Source organism: Atractosteus spatula, chromosome 14 (assembly GCF_055471065.1).
Source record: "Atractosteus spatula isolate fAtrSpa1 chromosome 14, fAtrSpa1.hap1, whole genome shotgun sequence".
NCBI lineage: Eukaryota > Metazoa > Chordata > Actinopteri > Semionotiformes > Lepisosteidae > Atractosteus > Atractosteus spatula.
Window position 1 is genome coordinate 10,030,948 of NC_142719.1, and position 26,833 is coordinate 10,057,780.

Sequence of the window (26,833 nt, forward strand, 5' to 3'; positions counted from 1 at the left end):
ATGGGGACTTAAATCATTTTGTAGTAATGATATCATTTCCCACATTTCAGTTATAAGCTGCTCTGGCACTGGGAACTTTCCCTGGCGATTCATGTTTCGCTTAGTTGCACTTAGTCCCGTACTTTAGCATCCTCTAGAGGGCAGCAGAGATTAAATTTGGTTCTTTGCAATTGAGAACATTTTCATTTCGGTGCTGAGGACTAATTTCAGCAGTGAAGTTCGTTGCATTTGGAATTAACCTAGCGTTCGGTCTCTAGCTGCGTACTGATCACGGCATTATTCCCCGTTAGACTGCTGCTTTTCCTACCTTGTTATTGATCCAGGCTCACACCGCTTAGTCAAAAGTAATACACTATGATAGATTCCCAAAAATTAATAATGATGAATAGTTATTATTATTATTATTATTGTTATTATTATTATTATTATATTGCAATTAAAATGAAGCAAAAAAAGTTTACTATGCACATTGCCACTTATGTGTACTGGAAGATCGTGTGATGCGATAGCTACAGCTTTATTGACGAACGGATCTGTGGCGGACCTGTGTTTAACGTGTTGCCGGATGGCTTCAGTCGTACAAATATTTGATACATTTTTTAATTGAGCTTTACAGTCCGAATTTTAAATGCTTGTCTGCGTACTTTGTCGCATTTATTTTGCTGACTTGTGAGAAATAAAACCCAGTGACTCGCAATGACTGTATTTGCTCTGTGTGGAGAAGTGCATGCCTTTAGGGACTCTGATGACTTGTGAATTTGCAATAAAAAAGTTGCAAAACTAGTTTCGGTTTCTTTTGACTGATCTCCAGCAGGTAAGTCTCATCTCCGTCTTTGGCGAAGAAGGTAGTTTGGGTTATTATTTTCTACTTGATATACAGTATAGCTTGCGTTATTCTGATGTGTTAGCGTGCTATAACTAACATTACATATTTTAATGATTCCCAGAATCTAATATGGGTATTAAATGTTACCATTAAGAGGATGTTCTGCCCGAATAGTGCGGTTGGCTGTGGGTTTTTTTTTGTTTCAATATTTGCTTCATTCGTAGAAATTTGAGTTTGAAACGCTTAATTTATTACCCCGTTCACGGAAATTAATTTTAAATACTACTGTAACACCACAAATTTACAGAACATCAATGTCGAACTTGAATATCAAAGATAGATTTGTCTCATAGTTATACAGTAGATAAATGCAAAAACATAGTCTGCTTTTCGGGAGGATTAAAAAACATTTATAAAAAAACAATTTTGACTGAAATGTGACTCCAGACCAGCAAAAAGACAGGTTTGCTACAGTACAGTGTTTTGTATTCCGTGGCACTGCAGTTTTGAGAGAATTAATTGTGCATCTAACGAAAAAGCAAAGAACTAGAAAGTGAAACTTATTTTGCAGGCTCTGGGTAGTTGGGGGAAGTCCTCCGTTTGCGTCTGTACTCATCGTTTTGAGGATTTGTCTTGACTATGTTGAAAGTTAAATCCTGGCTGCCCAGCCAAAATATAATTTCTGCTATCTTGTTCTTTGCTCATCTTTGAAGAATTTCCCAATATATAAATGCTGGCATCACCATCGACTTCTGAAGGCAGGATTTAAACATCGTTATCCCACGTTAGTGTGAACTAGTGTTGTTAGGCAAACTTGTACCTATTGTTAAAGGATCTACAGTTCACAAGCTTGTGAGTGTATAATTCCCTTAAAATATGATGCAATACTATTGAAAAGTTTTATTTTATTTCATGTACAGTATGTACAAAAAATAACAGCTGAAGTCATGCATTGAACATTTGGTATGTCCAAGGGTGGGATGCTACTATAATTATTCCCATTAATGCAGAAACCCATGGTTTGGACTATGTACAAAATGCTCAAAGTCGCAATTCATCATTATTTTCATTTTTTTCCACATTATTTATTGTCACAACAAAAAACAAATCAGCCAGTTGAGAACACTTAGTTTCTTTATTTTGTATTTTAACACATTGAAATGCATTTTTGTTATATAAGGATTGTTTCATCTTTGAGAAAAGTAAAGGTGGGTTTTTCAGGTATCAGATTAGGGGCCTGTTCTTTTTCACCTTTTTTTTGCCTTAAGCTTTATTAAAGAATGCCCAGAATTCTTGAAATGGTATATTATTCATCAATAGGAGACAACAGCTAATACAAACACTATTTATAGCTAAAAGTATTTACAACGGCTGACTTTTACTTCTCCATCAGCATTTACAGAGCAGAAGAGCTGGCTCTTTGTTAAGTCTATACACATGAAAGTTACTTTAACTAAATTACACATTTATATTGACATTCCCTACACTAATAAAGGACACACGAGTCATTGGAATTCTTACTCAAGTGTAGTTGACTGCTGGTTTTGCTATAAGTACAGAATCTTGTTTTGGTTTGACAGGTAGTCATTGTACTGTTTCGGAACATCAAACATTAATTTTTACTTAACCTTAATTATCGGGGATTTCACTGACATTTTGTTTCTGGGACTCAATCTAGCCAGGAGAAATAATGGAAATCTTATCTTCATGTGGAGTCTGCCAGACAAAGAGCATTGTGGATTCTAACATTGTGGACAAAGAGTGTTTCAGTCAAACATTTTTTTGTTCTTTCACAGGTCTTTCCTTCTTGGGGAAGTTCCTGCACAGATGATGTCCTTGTGGTGGTGACATGAAAACTCACCGAGTACAACGGGTTCAACGTAAGAGAGCAAAAAGCCTCAGGCAGGGAGTATGCTTGCTTTCACCATGCACCCAAGAGCAGCCTGTTTCAGTAGCCCCAAAACTGACGACTCCTGCAAAGCAGGTGAGTGCAATCATACTGCCAGGCTCGTTGAGGCCTTCGAAGTCCTGAAGAAGTCAGGCAGAGTTAGACCATTTATTTTCACATCAAACTCCCCAAACTACTTCTGCCATAGTAGGACAAGTTGGCTAAGGGCCAGCCTTTCTCTCCAGATTTGGATAATGCCTCTTCATCTGTGTTTCTTGTAGCATATAATAATAATAATTCCTTAGACTTATATAGCGCTTTACAGATAATGGGGACTCCCCTCCACCACCACCAATGTGCAGCCCCACCTGGATGATGCGATGGCAGCTATAGTGCACCAGAATGCTCACCACACATTAGCTATCAGTGGTGAGGAGAGCAGAGTAATGAAGCCAACTCATAGAGGGGGATTATTAGGAGGCCATGATTGGTAAGGGCCAATGGGAAATTTGGCCAGGATGCCAGGGTTATACCCCTACTCTTTTCAAGAAACACCCTGGGATTTTTAATGACCACAGAGAGTCAGAACCTTGGTTTTACGTCTCATCCGAAGGACGGCGCCTGTTTACAGTATAGTGTCCCTATCACTATACTGGGGCATTAGGACCCACATGGACCTCAGGCTGTGTGCCCCCTGCTGGCCCCACTAACACCTCTTCCAGCAGCAACCTTAGTTGTTCCCAGGAGGTCTCCCATCCAGGTAGTGACCAGGCTCACACCTGCTTAGCTTCTGTGGGTTGACAGTTGTGAGTTGCAGAGTGATATGGCTGCTGGCAAGATATCACTACCTGAATAACACACCTCAGTCTTGCTCTAAAGCTGGACTCCCAAAAACTGCTGTAGTGCTCATGCAAATACAGTCAATCCATTCATTTTCTAGCCACTTTATCCAGTTCAGCTTCGCTGGGAAGCAATGGGTGGAAGGCCCTGGACAGGTCGCCAGCACACACACAAGCACAAACACAGACACTCTCAGCAGAGCCAGTTTTCCCAGAAGCCAATCAATCTACCAGTATGTCTTTGGATTGAGGGAGGAAACTGGAGCACCCAGAGAAAACCCACATGAATACAGGGAGAATATACGATCTTCAAACAGACAGAGGCCAAGCTCCCAGAATTGAACACAGGGCCCCAGCACTGTGAGGCAGCAATAACAAGCACTGTGCCACCTTAATACATCATGCGTCAAATCATAATGTTTAATATTAGAAATCTCAGGACAGAAACTGGAAATGTTATCTTTGATGGTGTACTTATTTTGCAATCAAATATCTGGCAATATATCCTGCACAAATTGAGCTCTGGTTCAGTTGCTGGTGGCCAGAAACAATCTTGTGTTTTTAAATAGAATTGTGTACGAAGTCCATATGTAATGGTACGTACTGTCCTTTTACTATTCAGTTAATCATATTAAATATTCTCAATCAGGATGTTGGCCATTTTGGTGCCTTTGTACCTTTATAATGTCAATTTATGTCACTTTTATTGGGACAGGAAGTTTTTCGGCAAGGAGTGGTGCAATTTCATGTCCATCAGAAGGATGGCATTCTCGTGTGCACAGAATTCTTCTATGGGAGCTGCTTCTTAGGAGCCATGTGCCCCCGACACCACACGCCCCGTCCCTACCACTGGCAGCTCAGGGAATCCCAGTCTAAGCAGTGGGTCAGCATCTCACACTCTGCCCAGCAGCACCTGGAAGCCTTGTACTGCAACCACACCATCGACACAGCCACCTTGAAGGAAAGGTAGGCCCGCAGATTTGGGGGACAGGAAGGGGAAAGGGTCGTCTTCTTTTCTGCTTATGGTGTCCATATCCATTTTTCCAGTTTCACATCATGCGCTCTAGTTCGCGTGTTCTCCTTGTCTTCATACGGGTGTTCTTCATGTGGTCAGGTTTCCTCAACCTCCGAAATATAGGTTTGAGAGGCTGTTCTAAACGTGTTGCTTTCTCTGTCCCTGCAATGGACTGGCATCTTGTCCGGGGTGAGAGCAGCTGTGTGTGTTCAGTCCTCACCTCGCCCCCCTTGCTTGTAGGAGAGGCTGCTGCTTGCCACAGATGTCAGCAGGATAAGCACCATCTTAATGATAACGGTGGGATACGTAGTGCTGTATAGACTTGTTGGAAAAAAAAACGGACCAAATTGCAGTCAGTATGCTAAATAGTAGGCTGATTTATTTTGCCAGTCTGTCGGCTTACTGTTCGGAGTTTGGCTAAGGCAGAATGGCAGCTATCTGTCCATCTGTTATCTAGCTTTCTTCGGCACAGGATCAGGAGGGAGCTGGAGCCTAACCTGACCAAACCCATCGTAGGGCACACACACACGCACACACTTACACCCAGGCCAATTTTCCAGGAAGCCAATTAACCTTCCAGTATGTTTTTGGACTGTGTGAGGAAACCAGAGCACCTGGAGGAAACCCTCACGAACGTGGGGAGAACAGAGACTTCACGCAGACGGAACCTCTGGTCCAGAATTAAACCCAGGGTCACAGCACTGTGCCACCGCACTGCCCTGCATAGCAACCTGTCACCATTCAGATGTTATTCTTATTGTTATTCTACAACCTGAAGGGATTTGTGACAAACAGTCCTGGTTTTAATACAGAGTAAGATTTAGGAGGAGATCATTCTTAATGCTTGAGATGCTTCACTTTCATAATGTGAGCACAGCACTAGAAACTAGTATGCCAGGATGGTTCTGTTTTACAGCTTTATAAAAATGTTCATATTCTCATTCTTTACTTCATATGTACTAGCATTGGATATTTACATATTGCTTGTATTTTTTGTGTCCCGTCTGAAGTAAATGCAAAACTTTACTTCATACATTGTTTTTCAACTGTCTCAAATGCATCTTTGCACCCCTATGATTTATCTTGGTAACAACCTGCCACCGCATCATCCAGGTGGAGGCTACACATTGGTGATGGTGGAGGGGAGTCCCCATTACCTGTAAAGTTGAGTGACAAGCTTTGAGTGGAGTGTAGAGAAAAACACTATATAAGTGTAAGGATTATTTTTTTATTTATTATTTATCTTTACAAAAGTAATTCCTTCTTTACTAAACAGCCCAGAAGCTTCAGCGAGCTGGGAGTTGGACTTGCAGACCCTCTTAATTAAAAACAGCTTGATATACGACAAAGCACGAAGACTGGCCACCACCTCAGACCCAGTCACCAGTTACTCCTTCCACGTGGACTGGGTCATATACTGGCAGGAGAAGGAAAGCTGGAATACCTACCAGGAGGTAAAGGAGACAGTAATCGGAAGAAAGTTACTATTTTTCTAAGTTTAAAATGCACCATAATCACCCTGCAGCCAGCAGCCATATCACCCTGCAACTCACAACTGGCAGCCCACTGAAGCTAAGCAGGTCCTGAAGCTAAGTCAGAGGTCCTGACTCTCTGTGGTCATTATAAATCCCAGGGCGTTTCTCGAAAAGAGTAGGGGTGTAACCCTGGCATTCTGGCCCTTACCGATCATGGCCTCCTAATAATCTCCATCTATGAATTGGCTACATTACTCTGTTCTCCTCTAAACTGATAGCTGGTGTGTGGGGAGTGTATTGGCACACTATGGCACTATGGCTGCCATCGCATAATCCAGGTGGATGCTGCACATTGGGGGTGGTGGAGGGGAGTCCCCATTACCTGTAAAGCGCTTTGAGTGGAGTGTCCAGAAAAGTGCTATATAAGTGTAAGCATTTATTATTATTATTATTATTATTATTATTATTATAAATTCAACCTCAGTTATTATAAATTCAATCCCTTTTGTAAACATCCATGGATTAAGAATTTAAATTGATGCCATTAAGCACTGTCACTAAGTTTACATACAATCCTCTTGCTGCTTCAGAAAAATGAAGTTAGAACTTCCATGCATTGTGTAGTCAGGATTTATTTCTTATATTAAAAGTGCATGCTGGTAATAAAATGAATTACTAACTTTCAACTGCAGCACTTCTAATCGTTTTTCCTCTGGGTTTGTTTAATATTTCCATTGTCATTTTAAGCAGGCTAATCTGTGGCTTTCTGTTTTAACCAGCCAATTGACACTTACTTGAACGCAGCATTTGAGAAGGGCATGTGGAACCAAGCCTTCTCTTTGAATGGCGTGATCTACAATGTCGACTTGAAGAAGTTCACTCAGCGCAACGTGAAAACTGGCTTCACTAGAAGCATTCGCCGAAGACCACGCTTCTTCTCCGACGTGCGTCTTTCAAAGAATTTACAGTGAGTTCCCCTATCTTGTGTATCTCTGTGCGAGATCCAGTCCTACTTGACGCATTTTATTTCCATTAAACAGAGTGCTTCTGCTCCAGCCCTGGACAGCCGACAAGTCTGCAAGTTTAGTTCCCACATTTTGCCTTTGATGAGCTAAATCAGCTTATTGGCTTGTTTGACCCATTTTACCCAAGTTTCGTAACATCCAACATAGACACCGGACCTTCAGAACCAAATCTGGACCACTCTGGCTTAAAATAGTATTTCAGCTTTCTGTTTATACAGTTTTCTTTTCGGGGAATGGGGGTGGGAATAATAAAGAAAATGCAGGTGTCCTTAAGCAATTTTACAGCTGCAACTTTTTAGGACATCTGTTTTTGCCCATCTTCAGCAGCAGATGAGAAAAAGCGGACAACCTTAGCCACCACTAGCTACAAAAATAAGTATTCAATAAACAGATATGAAATAATTAGTGAGGATTGGAGAATTTATTACACTGAAAATTAGTGAGCAACATTTTTAGCTATAGAGGAGGCCACTACTGACATGTTTGTTCTCATGTCTCACTGGTCTTGTGTCTTGAACGGAGTTAACAAGGGATCAGAGGTAGTTCTGTTTTTTCTCTCCAGTATGTAATAGTAAATTTCTGCTCTTGGGAAAACATTTGGTCTAGTTTTAGGGTAGTTTGTCTGCTGGGGTTGATAGGACAAAATGCATCAAAGTCAAATGCAGGACACAGAGACATTACTTGTCTCCTGAACAGTTGTGCAAGAATTACAGTTGTCCCCATGTGTAAAGGTCTGGGAAATCTGCAGCTCCTTATGTACCTTATTAACTTTTATGATTACTTTTTTTTTTCAGGAGAGTGAACAATTCCATCCCGGGAATTTCTTTTGACAGTCACCCAACCTTTTCAAGAAACCCTTTTTTGCCTGCCTTTAGAAACTACCCTCCCACCTGGGTTCCAGGCCTTCCTGAAGAGGGGATATTTGCAAAGATCCCTGTGCCAGTATCTAGCATAACATATAGGCATATTTATAAACTTTTTCATAAAACTGTCCCAGAAACTTCAGCCTGTATCACCGCCATTCACCAGATCCAGAACCCCTGGCTATGGGGTAAATATGAGAAGTAAGTACAATTTGATCTATTAGACCTGTGAATCAGTCTGATTGCAACAGACTGCATGGCTGTAGCACAGTGATTCAAGTATAAATATAAAATATAAAATGGTTAAAAATGCTAGTCATAGCTCTATGTCTTTAAGTCAAGGGTGAGTGACGAGGCCAGGTGCTCCGAGCCCCAGACTCAGCTGGTCAGGACGCCGATAGGAGGCCTATGCCCTCAGGCCACGGACGTGGGGCGACTTGAAGCTAGGCGGGCCTCCGGGCGTCCGTCTTCCAATGCAGAGCGCCGAGCTTCCGGAGCACCTGATATATATAATATGGTGAATCCAGAGACAGGTGTACATTATAATGAAACAAAACACAAAAAGGGTCGGAGCTTCCTCTAGAGGAGGGATGATGATCGTGACACCAATTTAACATTTAACAAGGTGAATGAGTTAATTGTTGGCTTCATTGGACCAATTCAACAGCTTCTCCCAGCTCTTCCGATGCTGGTGCTTTGAGGAGGCCTAGAACACCTGCAGACATGGTGGTCCTCTGGGACCAAGACTGCCAGTCGACCAGGCTTGAGGGATGTTTAACAATTTTTGTTACATTTATTTCATTTTGCAGCTGATGCTAACTTGTGAGGTTGGCTGTATATTCCATTTGATTTAAATATTTGATTTAACCTTTTCCTTATAGCTGGAGGTTTAAAGTAATTCTCCATTTCCTCTGAGAATATGTACTATTTTAAGTAACTGGTCTACCTCCATATTAAATTTCAGAGCATATCTCTCTGAAGTGTATATATGTTGTTACAAATGGGGGGGTTACAAAAATGGTGAAAATCAGGAATTGACCAAGTGGTTTTGTTCAATATGTAAAACAATTATTCATAACCCCCGACTTGTAAGTGATTTCTAGCAATATACCTGAGCAGCTGGTATAATTAGAGGCACGTGAAGTCTTTGTTCTCTGGCACAGCTGTGGTGAGAGGAGTAATAATCCAGGCACACTCGAGTAATTAAATATTTATTACAGTCACAAGACGCAAATTACACTACAACAAACATACAACACAAGTTACTCTATGTACACTATTTACAAACAAGGTGTTTCAGAGGCCTAACATTCCAGTCACCCAGAAACCCCAGACTGCTACTAAGAATTTAAAACTCTTAATGCCTACAGAGGCCACAAAAGAGATATGCTGCCTTCTAACTAAATACTGTACAATGCAGCCTGCAGTTACTGTAAATCTCTCTCTCTGCACCCCGGATGCCACTAAATAAATGGGAGCCTATATTCCTATTCTAGAAATGCACCCTAAGCAGGAAGGGCGTTTCTAACTGAGGTTAGACTGAGCTCCAGTCAGGTTTGGTTTGGATGGTAATGAAGGAGGGGCTCTGGCACAAGCTTCTTCCCTGCTTCTCCTTTCCTCTTCCCCATCCTTCCTTGTTGTTCTTAATGTGATCTTATATTGTGTGTTTCTGTTCTCTTCATTGACAATCATTAACCCACATCTTATCTAGGTATGCCAAGGTAAGCTTTAGAATTGTTTCTGCTCAAGGGACCCCTCTGACCAGAGCAAACATCCTCTCTGCTTTGAAGTTAGAAGCGTTTACTCTGCCAAGTGTCCAAATCTAATAGACACTTTTCAGTCATCTAAAGTTGTAAAAATCGATTGTTACACAATATATCATATTAATATATTGTACTATGAAACCCCCTAGGGTCTGTATTCTTGCTTTTCCATTGAACTCATCACATGTATGATGATGTGCTGCATGTTTCATGTCTGGGTTTCAATTTATTCGTTCACAGCCAGAGGGATTTCATGGCTCAGCGGTCTGCCGGGGAGGGCAGCCTCGTCAATGAGATGCACCTCTTCCACGGCACGACACAGAGCGCGGTGGAGGCCATTTGCAGGATGAACTTTGACCCCCGTCTCTCAGGCAGCAAGAACGGCCATGTCTATGGCCAGGGTACGTACTTCGCAAGAGAGGCCAGCAGCTCCGCCAGATACAACCCCGAGGAGACCACGGAACGCTACATGTTCCTCGCCAAGGTCCTTGTTGGCAAGTGGGTGGTAGGGGAGGCTTCGTTTCGCCGGCCCCCACCTATCAAAGACTCTGATCCCAGTGGGGATCTCTATGACTCCTGTGTTAACCATAATACAGAGCCTACAATGTTTGTCATTTTTGACAGCTGCCAGTGCTACCCTTATTTCTTGATTCAATACAGAAACTATACGGACAGTATTATTGTGAGTTAACTGTTGCAAACTAGCTGATGCCCTAGAACAGTGGATCACCAGGATCCGGACTGGGAACCAAACACCTGCTGGTTTGCATTGCATCCCACCTTCATTAGATAATTGAAGCCTTACTATCCACTAATCCTTAAGGTTGCTGCTGGAAGAGGTGTTAGTGGGGCCAGCAGGGGGCGCCCACCCTGCTGTCCATGTGGGTCCTAATGCCCCAGTATAGTGATAGGGACACTATACTGTAAACAGGCGCCGTCCTTCGGATGAGACGTAAAACCAAGGTCCTGACTCTCTGTGGTCATTAAAAATCCCAGGGCGCTTCTCAAAAAGAGTAAGGGTGTAACCTGGTGTGCAGGCCAAAGTTACCATTGCCATTTACCAATCATGGCCTCCTAATAATCCCCATCTATGAATTGGCTTCATCACTCTGCTCTTCTCACCACTGATAGCTGATGTGTGGTGAGCGTTCTGGCGCATTTTGGCTGCCGTCGCATCATCCAGGTGGGGGCTGCACATTGGTGGTGGTGGAGGGGAGTCCCCATTACCTGTAAAGTGCTTTGAGTGGAGTGTCCAGAAAAGCGCTATATAAGTGTAAGCAATTATTATAATTATTATTATTATTACTTCATTTAAGAAGTTGCTTTAATTGAATATTTGCATTTCGTTTGTTGTCCAAATGTGGGGACTTTATTCCACTTACAAAGTTACAACAGCTACAACAACTGGGAAGAAACCAGGTCTTTAACATTGAAATTCATGTTATTATTCAGACAGTGAAGGGTCTTTTGTAACAGGGGGCTTGGTTATAACAAAAACTAACAGGAGTGTGGGTTACCAGGACAGGATTGGGAAACACTGCTTGTAGAAGAATTTAAAACTAAGATGCTGAACTCATTACAAACAAAACATGACAATGACATCTTTCAAGGTGATTGAGGTATCCTGAAATCTGTTGCTGGTAATCTAGAAACAGCACTCCATACTGTATGTTAAAATGCAGCAAAGCCAATTAAAAATTGTACTGAATACTTTATGGAAAAACTTCAAATATCGATACGAATCCACTAATCCAGATGTCACTGTCCAGATGCTTCACACGTCATTTAACCAGCAGTGCCACACCTACAGAAAAGCCCCCCTTCTCACAATATAGTGCTCAATGAAGAGAGAGGCTTGTTTCTGGGGGGTGTGGTTGCATTGCAATACTGCACAAAGCATCCTGCGAATGACATCGGGCTCCTTGAGATGGGCAAACCTGAATGTACAATAGTTCGGGGAATGGTATTTGACATTTGTTTTGGCACATTTTGCACACTGTTGGCTTTTAATACTCCTAAGAAATAGTTTGTCTTAAAATATTTATAGTTGAAAAGTATAGCAGTGTTTCTTCTTCGCTTTTATTTGTACATTAGCAAAAGGAAGAAGGACTTCTGTTAGTGGAAGTTAAAATTTAATGTCTGCATTTGTTGGACCAAAATGAAGAATTTCTTTGTTATGTTACATTTTTCCTAAAATAAAGGTTTTGTACAGAAAGGCCTCTGATTTATACTAGTTACAGCTCAATATACAGTATATATATATACAGTATATACAAGTTCCATGTTGTCCACAAGTACTTAATGTGTTTGAAATTATTCTTTAGGTCTTCGATATTATCTAAGGTTACACTAACAAACTTTTTTTGACATGAACATCTCTTAACAGAACCGTTCCTTATTGGTTTAGAACTATGCTACTTCTGCAGTACTTACAGTATTCATACTGTACAAAAGGATTTAAAAGCACAAGTGAGAGGTAACCGTACCACAATGAAAATGAATCATTGAGATAGAATAGAACGAACAGTAAATATTATTTTGAAAGTTAGCTTTTATTGTAATATAGAACAGGCTTAGTAAAAGTCAAACATATATTAATACTTAATCTGAGGAAGCAAGGATAACCAAATTGTAGACAGGATAACCGTTGTCTGTCTTTTGACACTTCGATTTACAAAACAAATGTAGTAGAGACAAAAAAAAAACACATCGCGATCAAGTTAGAAGTTCGGCTCGTATTTGTTTTTTGGAATTTAAATAGCGTCATCACGAAACGATTTAGATATATCAGGTTTCGCTAACACGCCATTGAATTTACAAAAAATATTGAAATCGTGAAAATGTCGAACTCGGGGGCTGTCTTTAATGCGGTTAAAACAAATTCTGATGTTGACGTTTATCTCAGCTCCATGAAGTTGCCCCCCCCTAAAAACAGCACACACGATGAAACGCCCTCATTCGTTAGCGCTGCATTTACGCTGCTTTCGTTTCCGAGATATAGCGCCTTGTTGATCTCTACAACTTCACTGGGGTCTGTGTTGTTTACAATAACAATGAAGCTGAAGGAAACGAAGACAATTGTATACAGACCCCAGAACACAAGGGAAACATGGGCGAAGCGGTGGTTCTGTGGCTAAGTATCTGGGGCTGGAAGGTAGCCAGCAGAGGAATCCTACTCTGTTGGGCTCCTGAGCAAGGCCCTTAACCCCAACTGCTCCAGGCTGTACAATGGCTGACCCCAAGCTTCTCTCCCCGTCTGGGTCTCATGGAGAGCAAGCTATAGTATGCGAAAAGACGAATTCCTTATGAAAGAAATTGTATATGGCTAATAAAGTGATCTTATCTCTTATCTTATTATTCTCCAATCACATACACATATAGTACACACTCACAAGTTCCTAATTTTGAATTCTTTCATTACGCCTATTTAGAAACCAAAAATAAAATGGGATAAACGTTTCGGTTTCTATTTGTTCCACACCGGACTATCTGTCACGAATATATCGTATTGCACTTCAATTCTGGTAAGACCTAACCGTGTATATTCTCTCAGTATACGGTATACTGTAGTTTCTTTTGACTTTAACGTGAACGTCTGTTCGCTTTTTACAAATAACGAGTTGCATAGGCGAATAACAGACAAAGCCGAGGACAGCGTTTTATTACGTACCTTTTTTCAAAAACATTTATCTCTATTGCTCTGCACCAGGGAGCAATTTTAATATTAAAGATAAATATATATATATATCAGTGTGCAATGCAGGTATCTAAAATACACTGTCAAGTATCAATGGTGTGTTAGGCTTTCATATTGCTTTTGAGCAAAGTGTTATATTGAAAGGAACTGAAACAGCGATTTATACTCTACCAAGACGCGAAATATCTGTTTACAGTAGAAGGCTATTTAGATTGTGACAAAAAATATTTGATAATATTTAGAATCTTACGCTTTTTTTTGTTTTATAAAAGTAAATTATGCATAATCTTTAGAATTAGAAACTGAAAGTCAAGTTAGCTACGGGTATACGTGTGCAGTATAGGTACATTCCCAGCCTTTATACTACTGTATGTTGACTGTTGAGATTGTTTTGAAATGTGTCGTTTCCGATTTTACCGTATGATTAAAACCGTAGGTTTTGCATAATCTTTTAATGTGATAAGACGCGTTTATGCCCATTTACGACAACGATTTTTTCCACAAATTGTGTTGTTTTAAAAGCGTTCGCTGGGATTGACTAAACGTGCTCACCGATTGTGAAAGCAGTCTTCATGCTCTTGTGCTTTACTTTATATACTAGGAAAGAGAAACTGCTTGAGCTTCAAATGAGCTGCCTGTGTACAGCTGCAGAAAGAGGGCGCCTCGGTTTGTGTAGAGCCACATTCAGGAGGCTCATTCACAACTGGTGCAGGAGAGCTGTTAGCCGGTGCGATAGGGGATAGCAGCACAATGTTAACATCTACAAAGATATTCTCATGTCAGCTTCCCGTCTGTCATTGCCAGTTTTCGTCTGACCAGTGAGGGATTCTGTACATGGCAAAGTAATACTGAATAGGATGTTGTGAATAACTCATAGCTTTTGCAAGCCTAATAATATTTAAACTGAGGAAGCAAGGATAACCAAAATTACAATTAGGGTCTGGCTCAATATGTGACATTTCGTTTCACAAAACGAAAAAAATGACGAGACAAAATTACAGTTACAACTTTGCAAGACATTGGGCATCAACCAAGATATATTAAAACGGATAGGACTTCATTAGAAAGATTTATATATCTATTCAATAATGATGGTTTGGTAAAAGTATGTTGGAGTAGTTACTAACTGCAATGTGTTCCCCAGGTTTTGAGACTCCCGCTCCCGAGTATGAGTTCACAATGAAGCGCCGTTTGAAGGTTTGTTGATTAAAATTCTCCTGCAGAATCATTACCGCCAGAAATTTGTTGTTTTTTTTTTTACACCATGCACTTCAGGAGAAATCATTAAAAAAAACAGGATGTCAAAGGAAAAGTCATTGGCAGTATCTGTCACCGCCACAGTCTAAATCTTTTTGCCTTCATGGTGCAGGACCCAGCTGTAGCTGCAGCCCCCAGTGGGGTTCACAGCCACAGTCCTCAGCAGGTAGAGCAGTGCCCCTGCACAGGGTCAGCTGCAGAGCAAGTTCTGTTACGGTGATCTGGGAGGTGGTGTTGGACCCCATACAGGAATTCCTCTGGGCAGAGCTAGAGGGTGGTAGGAGAGGTCCAGGTCGGGGTTCGACAGGGTGATCCGAACACAGCGGAGGTGCCGAGGGCGTAGACTGAGACTAGCAGGGTTCATTCACACCGAGGCATCCACAAGACTGTAAGCAGAAGGCAAGGTCGGAACAAACAGAGTCGATAGCCAGGAGACACAACGGGAAGTTTAAAGGACACCCCGGATAATGAAAGAGCTCTGACGGGAAGAGAAAACCCATTACTGAACGAGGACAGAAGGGCTCGGTAGGTATTCGTAAACCGCAGGAGAGGGTCTGGATGATTAGATTATTAATTGAGCCCACGCAGGAATGTGTGGAGCAGCGATTCCTGCGAGGCTGGGACGTAACGAGTTCACGGTGAGAAATTAAATGCACATGGATTTCTTCATGCTGAGCTCCTCTAATGGAGAATTTTTTTAAAGCTGGCGAATTGGATTTGTTCAGATTTATAACAATTTTGCAAAGCATAGGATGTTTATTGCAGTATTAACCATGACGGTTTTAAAATATCACAGTTTTGATTACTGTCCACTACACTATTTTAAAGCTTGCATTCATGACACTTTGAAGTGGCAATTAATACATTTAATAATTGTTGCAGACCTACTCCACACCGTCAAAAAACAAACAAAAAGAAGTTAATAGATAATATAAAACTAAACATTCATAATTATTCAAGCCCTTTCCTGTGATAAAATTAAACTAATTAGATGCAGAAAATCACATTAACAAGATACACAATTAGTTGAGTAGCTTCTGTCTGTGTGCAATAATAGTGGTTCTCATAATTTCAGAATAAAACATCTGTCTCTGTGAGGTTCATTGGTCTTGTATTGGGATACAAGCAAAGACTTAAACATAAAGACTTTTTTTCAGTGCAAGTCAGAGATAAAGTTATTGAAAAACACAGATCAGGAGAAAGGTACATGTATAGCAAATATCAAAGTCTGGGAATATACTTATAAGCATAGTTAACTCAATCAAAGTCTACTTTTGCAAGATACTGTCTATAGATAATGCTATCATTATACTGTTGGCTCAATCCATGATCTTTTCCACAGTATCATTCTAATGTCATGTTCATCTTCAGTTAGTGAAATATAGGATGGAAATGTGAGTTCAAAAGGATCTGGGATTAACGATCAGCATGTGCTGTTAATTGTGCTTGAGAGATCAATGAGATGAAACAGTCTTCAGCTATGATGCATAACCTCAAGGAACTCAGGCTGTGATTTGTAATCAGCTGTTTTAGTGTTTTTAACAGAGAAATGGAAGCAGCGACAGGCAAGCTTAAAGATTTTATTGGAAATGGTTGCAATCATTTTTTTAAAAAAAACCATCATTCCTTTCTGACAATCCCAACCTACTGAACCTTCACGTTTGTATGAAGCAGTTTGAAATGTGTCTTCAGAAGGCCTTGACTAGGCATGAGTGCAATGTGTCATGCCTGTAATTATTCTTACAGGTGGAAGATGCTCTGTCCTACCTGGACCAGGTGAAACTACAGTTTGGGAGTCAGCCCCAAGTGTACGGTGAATTCCTGGACATCATGAAGGAGTTTAAATCACAATGGTGATTCACTTTCTATTCATTAAACTGAGTAAAATTATTTGTTTTCATGGTCTGAAAGACATTTCTGAACATAGACTGATGTTCAGTTTAGTAATGAGCAATCTCTTCTATTCATGGCTGTGCACAGTGTTGCCGTGCTGAGTGATGGAGACAAAGCACTAAGGACTGTTTTGTTTTCCAGCATTGACACCCCTGGGGTGATAAACAGGGTCTGTCAGCTCTTCAACGGTCATCCTGATCTAATAATGGGCTTTAACACCTTCCTGCCCCCCGGGTACAAGATTGATGTCCAGATCAATAATCTTGTAAGCATCACCCTGCCGGGTCACGTCCAGGTCCAATCCCATGGCATCCAGCTTCACCCTTCAACCCAGGCACCTCCTTATCAGTCTGCTGTGCCCTCAACACCTGCCACTGCCCCTCTGACCTGCCAGCCTCCACCAGCCAAGATCAGCAGGGTCAGCACTACATCCTTTTCTGACTTGAAACCTTCGAGGTAGAAATATTTTAAAAAAGCACTGTACCTCACTAATGTAGGTAATGACTTTCATTGCTTTATGACGACACATTCATTAAAATGGCTAATTAACTCTGCTGTCTAAGCAGGAAGTTGTGAAAAAAACAGAGGTACTTGCACAGTTTGCTAGGGTGTTTAAAACAGGGAATTTATTTCTTAAGGTTAAGAGACAATCTAATTTTTGTGTCCAAACTCTTTTGTAGTGTAATAGTTATCATTTTGCTTAGTGTATTTTCAGTACAGTGGCAGGCCCAACCCTGTACTGGATTAAGCAGTTATCGAAAATAAATGGATGGATGGAAAGTGAGAGATTAGCATAGAGCTAATTTTGGTTTTACTGTTTTTCCGGCCTCTGCAGTCTTTACCTCCGTCCCTGAAGGGTCAGTCCAATCCACCCAACCCCACCTGCAGCTTTCAGTGCATCAGTCCTGTCCAGCTGCAGGCTCCAGTCAGGGCCTCGTCACCACAGAGCAACCAGCTGCTGGAGTCCAATCTGTCCACTAACTGTCATGTTAACAAGAACACAGATTGCTTCCAGGCCACACCCGGCTGTAAGGCTTTCCTGGAAGTACTGGACACTTACCAGGTAGGAAGGAAGGGCAGCATGTAGGGCTCAGCATCCAAGCTTAGCCTTTGTTACACAGTATTGTCTTCTAGCACTTATCAGCCAAATACAACTTGACAAGTTCCCAGTACTTTGCTGTAAGCTAGTGTCCAAACTTTCCTCCTTACGATTACTTACGAAGAAGAGTTAACTTGTCATTTTTAACATGAATTTTGTGACTAAAGATAAGAAATCTAACGTTTTAGGTGGCATAACAATTTTGATCATGTCATGTTTTTCGATAATGGAGTTAGAAAGACTAGACCAGGGTTGGGCAGCCTTTCAGAAGGGGCAGGGAACACATTCACTGCTATATACAGGTGTGTCGGCCACTGATACATTTTTAACATCAGTCATAGTCATAGTAACATTTCAGTTAGTTTAAACTACATAATATTAAAATAAAATAGCATATACAATTAATAAATTAATTGATCCTTGAAGTGTTTCTTGTGCTTAGTCTGAAAATGTCATTTGGACGTTTGATGTGCACCGAACAGCGCTCTCACAAAATACGGAACAAACAGCATGATTTTTATGTTGAACAAATCTGTTTTCATCTCTCCAGGGAACAAGCAAACGTTATAACTTTTTCTTTGGAGCAATCAGTGATCAGTGGACTGCATTGTTAACTTATCCGAGATTCAAGAAGTTATCGTCACTGTTTACCGTACATAAGCATTACAGTATATGTAGAATGAATCGTGCTTATAATGTATAAGCTGCCAACCCCTGTTGTAAAGTTTGAGTCTGCTAAGTGAAAAGAAAGGATACATCTTTTGTTTGGTATCCTGTGATATTTTTTCTGACTGCTTTTATCCATTTGTACTCATTTATACAATAGTGCATTAAACAGAAGCAATCTGAGTGAAGTACCTTTCTCAAGGGTACAACTGTAGTTATACACTCAGAGCCCTAACCATGCCTCCACTACCACTGTACAGCATACTTGCAGAGAGACTATTACTATTCAACCTCTGTGGATTACTGTTCTCTGCGTGAGTGTTTCCTGATTTGTGACCTGTGTGTTGGAACAGGATGCTTTAGGGCAGGGAGTGGTGCAGTGCCATATCCATGAAAAGAATGGCGTTCTCGTGTGCCCAGATTTGTTCTCTGGATGCTGCAGCTTCGGAGCCATGTGCCCCCGACACCACACTCCCCGTCCCTACCACTGGCAGCTCAGGGAATCCCAGTCTAAGCAGTGGGTCAGCATCTCAGACTCTGCCCAGCAACACCTGGAAGCCTTGTACTGCAACCACACCGTCGACACAGCCACCTTCCAGAAGGGGTAGGTGCACTGAGTTGCGGAGGTTTCAAATAAGGTTTTTCTGAGTGGCAGTTGGGAGCTAATTAATCCAGCTGTAAGAAGCCACCTGTTCTTTTTTTGTCTTTTCTTTTTATTGCCGAAATTCCTCTTTTGATACAAGATTGTTTCTGGTGTACTATACAAAAGCATGCAATCATGCCATAATTTCTGAGCCAGTCTTTGATATATTGCATTGAAACTATCTTGCTCTTTTCAAGCTCTCTTTTATTAGTAGCAGCAAAGCAAGAATTTTGAAATCGTATCCTTATAGTCAAAGGTTATCCTTGTATTTGCATGTTATCCTAACCTACATATGCAAGACAAGTATAATTCCCATTGAAGCTTGAACTGTACAAAGTAACGAATTGGACACATTAATTGTCCTCTAACATCACCTTTACTAATCATGAATATTACTGTAATAGGCAAAACCTTAGTGCAGAGATTCTTATTGGTGTCTTGTAAGCTTATTCATAAGTTCTATTCATTCATGAAATCAAAGGCTTTATAAATGAGGAGCAAAACATCAGTGTTGGACAGGAATCCAATTTAGAGAAGCCAATGGAAGAGTGATGCAACCATTTCTACTGAGGCTCTGTTTTCCTCTTTTACTGTGTAGAGCTAAAGCAGCTGGAAGTTTCCAAATAAATTTGCAGACCCTCACCGTGAGGAGCAGTGCGCCATTTGACCAGGCACGAAGACTCACCACCACAGCAGACCCAGAGACCAGCCCTCTTTTCCATACCGAGTGGGTAATCTACTGGCAGGAGGGCACAAGCTGGAAAACGTATGAGGAGGTAAAAGAATCTGTCATCTCAAGAGGCAGTGATAATACACAATTGTCCAAATGTACTGTAATACAACATTGTTTCATTTGTTGTATTTGTTTAGCTCTCTGTAACAGTGATTTGAAAATGCCCTGATCAGGTTAACCCTCCTTCAATCAAAATATTCAATTAGGACCACATTCATTTACGGTTGTTTAATTGTCATGGGAGCTAGTAGCTAGCTGGTATTACAAATTTAATTTATTACAAATTAAAGCATGCATGTAACCGTGTTTAACAAATATTTGCGTTGTCATTTCCAGCAGGCTAATGAATGTGTTCTTCTGTTTCAACCAGCCAATTGCCAGTCAGCTGGAAGCAGCATTTGAGAAGGGCATGTGGAACCAAGCCTTCTCTTTGAATGGCGTGATCTACAATGTCGACTTGAAGAAGTTCACTCAGCGCAACGTGAAAACTGGTTTCACTAGAAGCATTCGCCGAAGACCACGCTTCTTCTCCGATGTGCGTCTTTCGAAGAATTTGCAGTGAGTTTCTCCACCTTGTTTATCTCTTTGGGAGTCAAAATTCAATTCTTTCACTTTCCTGACTTTCTGAAAACACCATACCCAGGACTTAAAATACCCTACTGGATAAATGGTAAAGAACTTAAAAGCTTAGCCAATGGAAATGCTATCTTAGAGCATAGGCCTTGATAGGTAGATACAGTATGTTAGTGGAGCATGTGCACTAGAGCCTTGGTGTCACTGGTCTGTATGATTACTGCTTTAAAATATACTGTAGTACATTAACTCTGGTTTCTCTTCCAGGAAAGCGAATGGTGTTTTGCCAAGTAATTCAGATAGCAGAGCATTTTCTCAGAACCCTTTTTTATCCGGCTTAACCAGCTATCCCCCAACATGGGTTCCTGGCTTTCCTAAAGATGGGTTTTTTGCCAAGATCCGTGTGCCAGTATCTAGTGAGTCATACCAACACGTTCATGAGCTCTTTCACAGGACTATGCCAGAAAAGCAATTCTTCATTGTTGCTGTTGAGCAGATACAGAACCCCCAGCTGTGGAGTAAGTTTGAGAGGTAAGCATGTAATGATCCTTTCCATCACCGAATTTGATTGAGAACTGCAAAAAACGTCACTGCAATTCCCATTCCCTTAAAGTTCTGTTTATTTTTACTGCATATATGTAATGGTGTGCATTCTCGGTTGCCCTTTCTGCTTGCTCGTTTAAACTTTTACAAAGGGAGTAGGGTGGGGTAGTGAATTAGAATGCAGCAGATCTCCGAGGCCTGTTTGTGCAGCAATGTCCTGTACACTGGGCATAATGTAACACAAATATGTTACAGTTATTTCCCTTCAGCCTTTTAAAATATCTGTCTGCTTGCCCTGGATTTGTGCTCCACTGCTTTTTCAGTCTCTTATTTAGCTATTATTTACTGCTTTATGTTTAAACCTGTGCTATTGTATGTGCTATGAAGCATTATTGTGTGCTTTCTAACATCTGATATTATAATTCACTTGTATTTCCAGCAAGAGGGATTTCATGGCTCGGAGGTCTGCCAGTGGTGGCACTCTTGTAAATGAGATGCACCTCTTCCACGGCACAACGGAGAGAGCAGTTGATGCTATCTGCAGGCTGAACTTTGACCCCAGTCTTGCGGGCACCAGGAATGGCCACATCTATGGCAAAGGAATGTACTTTGCACGCGATGCCAGCTACGCTGCTGAATACACCACCTTGGAGACAGGAGAACGAAACATGCTCATCGCCACAGTTCTCGCTGGCCAGTGGGTGAAAGGCCACAATTCCATTACAAAGCCTCCGCCTCTTAAGAACTCCATCTCCAGTGGTGAACTGTATGATTCCTGTGTAAACAGCGAAGACGAGCCAACCATGTTTGTCATTTTTGACAGCTGCCAGTGCTATCCCTATTATCTCATTCGCTACAAAGATATTACAGACAGAGTTGTCATGTTTTAAGACTTGCATTTCAGCTGATGATGTATTAGAGTTCAGAAACGTGGTACATTGGCATGTCCGGAGCCACAGACATTAGGGCATTGCATGCTTTTTGAAGTAAATTACTTAACTGAATATGCTACTTGACTGAAGCCAGTTGTCACGCACAGGGTCTTTAACAACACACTCCACGGGAGTCAGAGTCGGATTCGGCTCCCGAGTTAGAAAGCTGAGCCGCAACAAAGACCCCGCGGATGGTAATCCGGACTTCATCTGTTTATGCTTTGTTTTTGAACCCCCTTGGATTTTTTTTTTTGTTTAGGGCCTCAGGAGCTGCCCTTGAAAAGGGGGGGTTACTGTCACGCACTGGGTCTTTAACAACACACTTCATGGGACTCGGATTCGGTGCCCGTGACACCAATTGTAATTTTTAACTTATTTTTGACAAGTGGGGCAATCTGCAGGATATATGGTGTCCATAATATTACAATATGCTGATAGCATTAGTGTGAAGGAGCCTTAATATGCACAGATGTGACTTATAATGTCCTGTAATGCAAACATTATATACAGTACTATAGTAGTTCAAGTAGGTAGCTGTGTCAGCATGCATAGGCTGCAAAGAAACAAGTAAAGGTTTATTCCATGCTGAAAAGAGAATAAAAGAAACACAACGTTTTGGCTGTGGAGTCTTTTTTGGCTTCTTCATAACCAAAGAAGGCTCCACAGCTGAAACGTTGTGTTTCTTTTCTTCTCTTTTCAGCATGGAATAAACCTTGACTGTGCATCGTATACTATATACAACTGCTGCTGCATGACAGAAACTCTCACAGAACTTCAGCTTAAACAGTAAATTGATCAGATGGGTCCTAAACTTCTTAACAAACTGGTCTCAACAGGTCAAATTGGAAATTGGTTATCTGACATTTGGAACACTTCCACTGGATCACCACAGTCCTGAGTCTTGTCTCCCTTTCTGTACATTTTGTACACTAACGACTATGTATTAATGTTTGTCTGTCTCTTTTATATTGTTGTGTTGAACTATACTGTAAAACCAGTTTCCCTCAAAAAATAATAAAGCCTGAACTGAATTTGCCAATTTTTGTTGGCTAATCACCATTTATCCTTGGTTGAAGAGGAAGAAAAGAACTGGTTTAAAACTTTCATTTGGAACTGACAGTAACAGTATGGATTAATAGATACCCACCCAATACGGATACTCCAGTTGTCTTTAGACTGCTTTCTCTTGCTGGAACTCATGTGGAGTATGAGACATGTCTACATCTCCTAATTGCCCAATCAAAGGGCCAGTTCTCTATTGCCATACTGCAGACTCCATCTTGCCTAACGGGAGACTTGGTGCCAATTGGAAGAGTGGCACACCTCTCACTGGCATTACTGTAGGTGCCCAGCAAGTCAAAGGAGTCATTGTGTGCTGACCCTTTACCCAGGCATGAACTACTAATGTCTAAGCTATAGAGAAAGAAACACATTTTCACGAGTGAACGACTGGGGAGCCTATCTCCTATAAGCTTATTTTTCTTAAGAAATAATAAAATAACTTGTATTTTTTAATTAAATGCCAAAGCACTTTACAAAGATCCCAATTGATCCACCCACTGACAAATATGTCATACAAGTATGTTCTCCCTTTTTAGGGTAATAGTTTTTTAATATTTGTCAAAAATGTATTATAGTCATATTTTAATTTAATTTGTAACAGCATTACACCAGCCTCATGAGCAGGCACAAAAATGACAGATGCCTAAAGTTTGATTAATGAAGCTTAGAGGGCCATTTACTGTATTTAGTTTTTACTTATCAATACAAACATGTGGCACTGCATCATACAGACTGAAGGTTGTGTCTGTTTTATTCCAACAAATCCCTTTGTTTTGCAGATTTGAATATGCTACCAGTAAATGTTTTAGACTAATAATGGTATTTAGGTTTAAATAGAAAAAACTCTTTTTTGCAAAGACCTTATTTTGTAAAGAACACAGAGTCTTAGATGTGCGGAACTGTTTTATATGGAATGACCAAGATTTGAATAATTCACTTGCTTTCATGTGATTCAGGAGTTCTAGGAGTCTAGGAGTCCTAAGCAGCTACAGCTGTAATTGTAGGTTCACATTTATAAGACAACACTTTTGCAGCAGACTTTTGTTTTGCTTTTCACACTTACTCTTTGGTTTCGGTTTCTTTTCAGTAAACCTTTCCCGGACATACTGATCGTGTACTATCACCTACTGGCCATTTGAAGTAATTCCCACCCTTCCTCTGATGAATTCTGACTTTTGCGGCTTAACTCATTACCGATAAGACTGCATTTCGAAGAGGGTGAGTATTTTTAGTTAAGCCACAATCATTTACATGATTTTTACATTTACAAAAAGAGCAAATTCGATGATAAACTCCAGCTTTAGATAGGCAGGCTCCAGGAATATGAGCACATAGAAAACCTGCGATGACAATCATGTTGAGTTGCAGTCTTCATGTGTTTCTGCAGGTCTTACACACCACAGAGTGACGTGAGGTCCCCTATTTAATCATCATCATAACCCTAACCCCACATGAAAATGTGCCTTCTAAACCCTTCACAAGCTATATTATTAACTAATTAACACCCAGCGAATGTTTTCACAATAGTGGCTTTTTAGTGGACCTCTAGGTGCAAGTCCTTTGCTATTACAATCTTCAAAGACCTGCCTGCAACAGAGGATTTCAAAGTATAATTAAGTAGATTCATTAGGTCACATTGATTAGGTGTGACCACATTGTGAGCAAATACTATTACACTGTATTGTATTATATTATACATCATCTTCAGATGCTGTTTTACAATTTGAGAAGTGTAGGAAAGGGGTACAAAGTACACTAAAAAGGAGAATATTCTGAATGAAAACATCACTGTCTGGAACACTTGCATGGTTCTATAACGTGTTCTGTGGTGTATTGTGTAGTAAAGTACAGTGAAATTGTGGTAAAAGTACAGGGAAATAAACCAAAGCATGTCACTATGGGAAAGTAACTGCTGAACATTATAGAACCAAAAACGATAAAGATATCTCAGTTTCCTTTTCTTGTTGTGTTACGTGAGCATGAATATTTCTGAAAAAGGAATAGGCCACAGTGTTGCTTGACTTAAGCCTTTGCCCTTAAGTCTGCCATCATAATGTGATGCTACTCTGTGCAGTGGATCCATGACCCAGTTTGGCATCCAACACCACCCATAAACCCAGCTAACATCTGGAGGAGAGACGAAAGTCCCCAGCTAAAAGTGTTTCAAAAGCTGGAACAGTTACTAATTCTGTGGCTTTTCCAGTACAGTTTATTTGCAGACTTTTGCTCCATCCAGCAACCTTGCTATATTGATCTTGTTGATTATCAATTAAATAACTGCAGAGTTGGTTGGAGCCAAACTCTACAAGAGAGTGCCTTAGGAGGGCTGTACTTTGAGAAACCTGCTCTCAGTCAAGTTAGAGCGCTCCTATCTGAGAGCTTCAACACAGACTGGACAGGTCACACAGCCAAGGCAGAAGATCAAGCATTACAAATGTGTTATGAGCAGAACTGGAGCTAAAGTCAGAAAAAAAGACATGGAATTATCTGTTTCTGAGCAAGATCCAGTGTGCACTTGTTTAGTGATTTATGCTTACTGTAGTGACTGTAGCTCTAAAACTAGAACCTATGCACTTATTTTTTTTACTAGTTTTCATAACTGTAATAAAATCTTTTTAGTTATAAAGTTGCAAGCCTTTTTTCCATCTTATGTCATGTCATAGTAGAAACGCTTATTTGAGGCCTCTAAGTCAAGAACCTTTTTATTAGCTCACTTTTTAACACAAACATGTGTGTCCTGATGGGGCAGCATGGAGTAATGGTGAGGGGTTCTGAGCTCCCAGCCTGAAGGTCGAATGTTCAAGTCTGTTGTGGACATTGCTGTTGTATCCATTCCTGATAACTGCTCTAGCCCACCCCACTATATAAATGGGTACTTGCATTACTAACCCCCATATACAGAGAATACTCTAAACTAACACTACAGAAATATGGAAAAAGCTACAGCCCAAGAAACAGCTTAAGAAACAAAACAGCCCCAAGTAATTAAAGACCAATAAATCTGACATCTATTACATGTAAAGTAATAGAAAAAAAAGTAGACCTAAACGAGAGGATCATCCAGGTAATAGTCTGTCATATCTGCTGCTTGAGAAAGAATCAAGCAACAGTCAGTTTTTATAGTTCAGGTGGGTAGCTGCGTCAGCATGCGTAGGCTGCAAAGGAACAAGTAATAACTGAAGAAGGCTTCACGGCCAAAACGTTGTGTTTTCTTTCTTCTCTTTTCAGCATAGAATAAACCTATTACTTGTTCCTAGTCAGTTATTATGACTAAGTATAGTCCAAGCAAAATTTAAGAGACTTGAACTACCTGAGGCAGGTTATTGCCTCAGGTGATACACATCTCCTGTCTGATTGCAAATCCATTACAACCGACATTGACTGAGGTGAGAAGAGGTGGGGCTGGCTATATTGGCAAACCTACACGTAGTGCACTCCACAACAGTAAATGACAGATGCTCATTTAATCTAAAGAAGTGCAGGCTTTGCTATGCAGATAAGTAAAAACATAAATTATAAAAACAAATTCAGAAACACTTACCTAGAACAGGCTACTTATGAAAAAGACTTGTAGGGAAGCAATAAGAAAGCAAATTAAAAACCTGTATAGTCACAAGTGTCAAATTTAAATCAATGTACAGTATGTTATGTTAAAATAATAAAATGCACCATTTAGGCCTCATTTAGAATACTGTCCAATTTCCAATTTCTGTCCAATTCTGGACAGAAAGTTAAAAAGAGATGTTTCTGTTCTTGACTTCAGTCCAGAAAAGAACAACCAGATACAGTCCTAGACTAAAAAAAATGTCCAACATGACGGGTTAAAGGAACTGAGCCTTTTTAGTCTTGAACAGATAAGACTTATTGGATCTGATACCAGTATTCAAAATCCTCAAAGGCATTAATAATAAAGTCAAACCAACGGACTTCTCTCACAACACTTGGAATGCAAATCTTTTTTTTTAACTGTACGGCTTGTCATAGCACCGACTGAATCACCGTCATGTTAAATAAATTCCCCGATCAACAGGATTGTACAGA

The 26,833-nt window shown here is 40.6% G+C and overlaps 2 protein-coding genes across 3 annotated transcripts in view; both read left to right on the forward strand.

The window, feature by feature from the left end:
* The window catches only part of LOC148820591 (protein mono-ADP-ribosyltransferase TIPARP-like), a 32,631-nt gene extending 20,754 nt beyond the window's left edge, over positions 1-11,877 (forward strand). The window contains exons 1-7 of one of the 2 annotated variants that reach the window (XM_088932691.1): positions 735-814; positions 2,623-2,810; positions 4,269-4,519; positions 5,845-6,022; positions 6,823-7,010; positions 7,863-8,132; positions 9,935-11,877. In XM_088932691.1, coding sequence (XP_088788817.1) covers positions 2,676-2,810; positions 4,269-4,519; positions 5,845-6,022; positions 6,823-7,010; positions 7,863-8,132; positions 9,935-10,385 — 1,473 coding nt within the window. In that variant the 5' untranslated portion in view covers positions 735-814; positions 2,623-2,675 and the 3' untranslated portion in view covers positions 10,386-11,877. Of the gene's footprint in view, positions 1-734; positions 815-2,622; positions 2,811-4,268; positions 4,520-5,844; positions 6,023-6,822; positions 7,011-7,862; positions 8,133-9,934 lie in introns of those variants that run through there. The other variant, XM_088932692.1, reaches the window with a different exon arrangement.
* A 1,316-nt stretch (positions 11,878-13,193) lies between these two features.
* On the forward strand, positions 13,194-22,769 carry LOC148820592 (protein mono-ADP-ribosyltransferase TIPARP-like). The gene is made up of 10 exons (XM_088932626.1): positions 13,194-13,218; positions 14,536-14,588; positions 16,395-16,501; positions 16,683-16,959; positions 17,377-17,604; positions 18,660-18,910; positions 19,548-19,725; positions 20,053-20,240; positions 20,523-20,786; positions 21,238-22,769. The coding sequence occupies exons 2-10, from the start codon at positions 14,571-14,573 to the stop codon at positions 21,686-21,688; spliced, it is 1,962 nt and encodes a 653-aa protein (XP_088788752.1). The 5' UTR covers positions 13,194-13,218; positions 14,536-14,570; the 3' UTR covers positions 21,689-22,769.
* Positions 22,770-26,833: the final 4,064 nt, after the last annotated feature.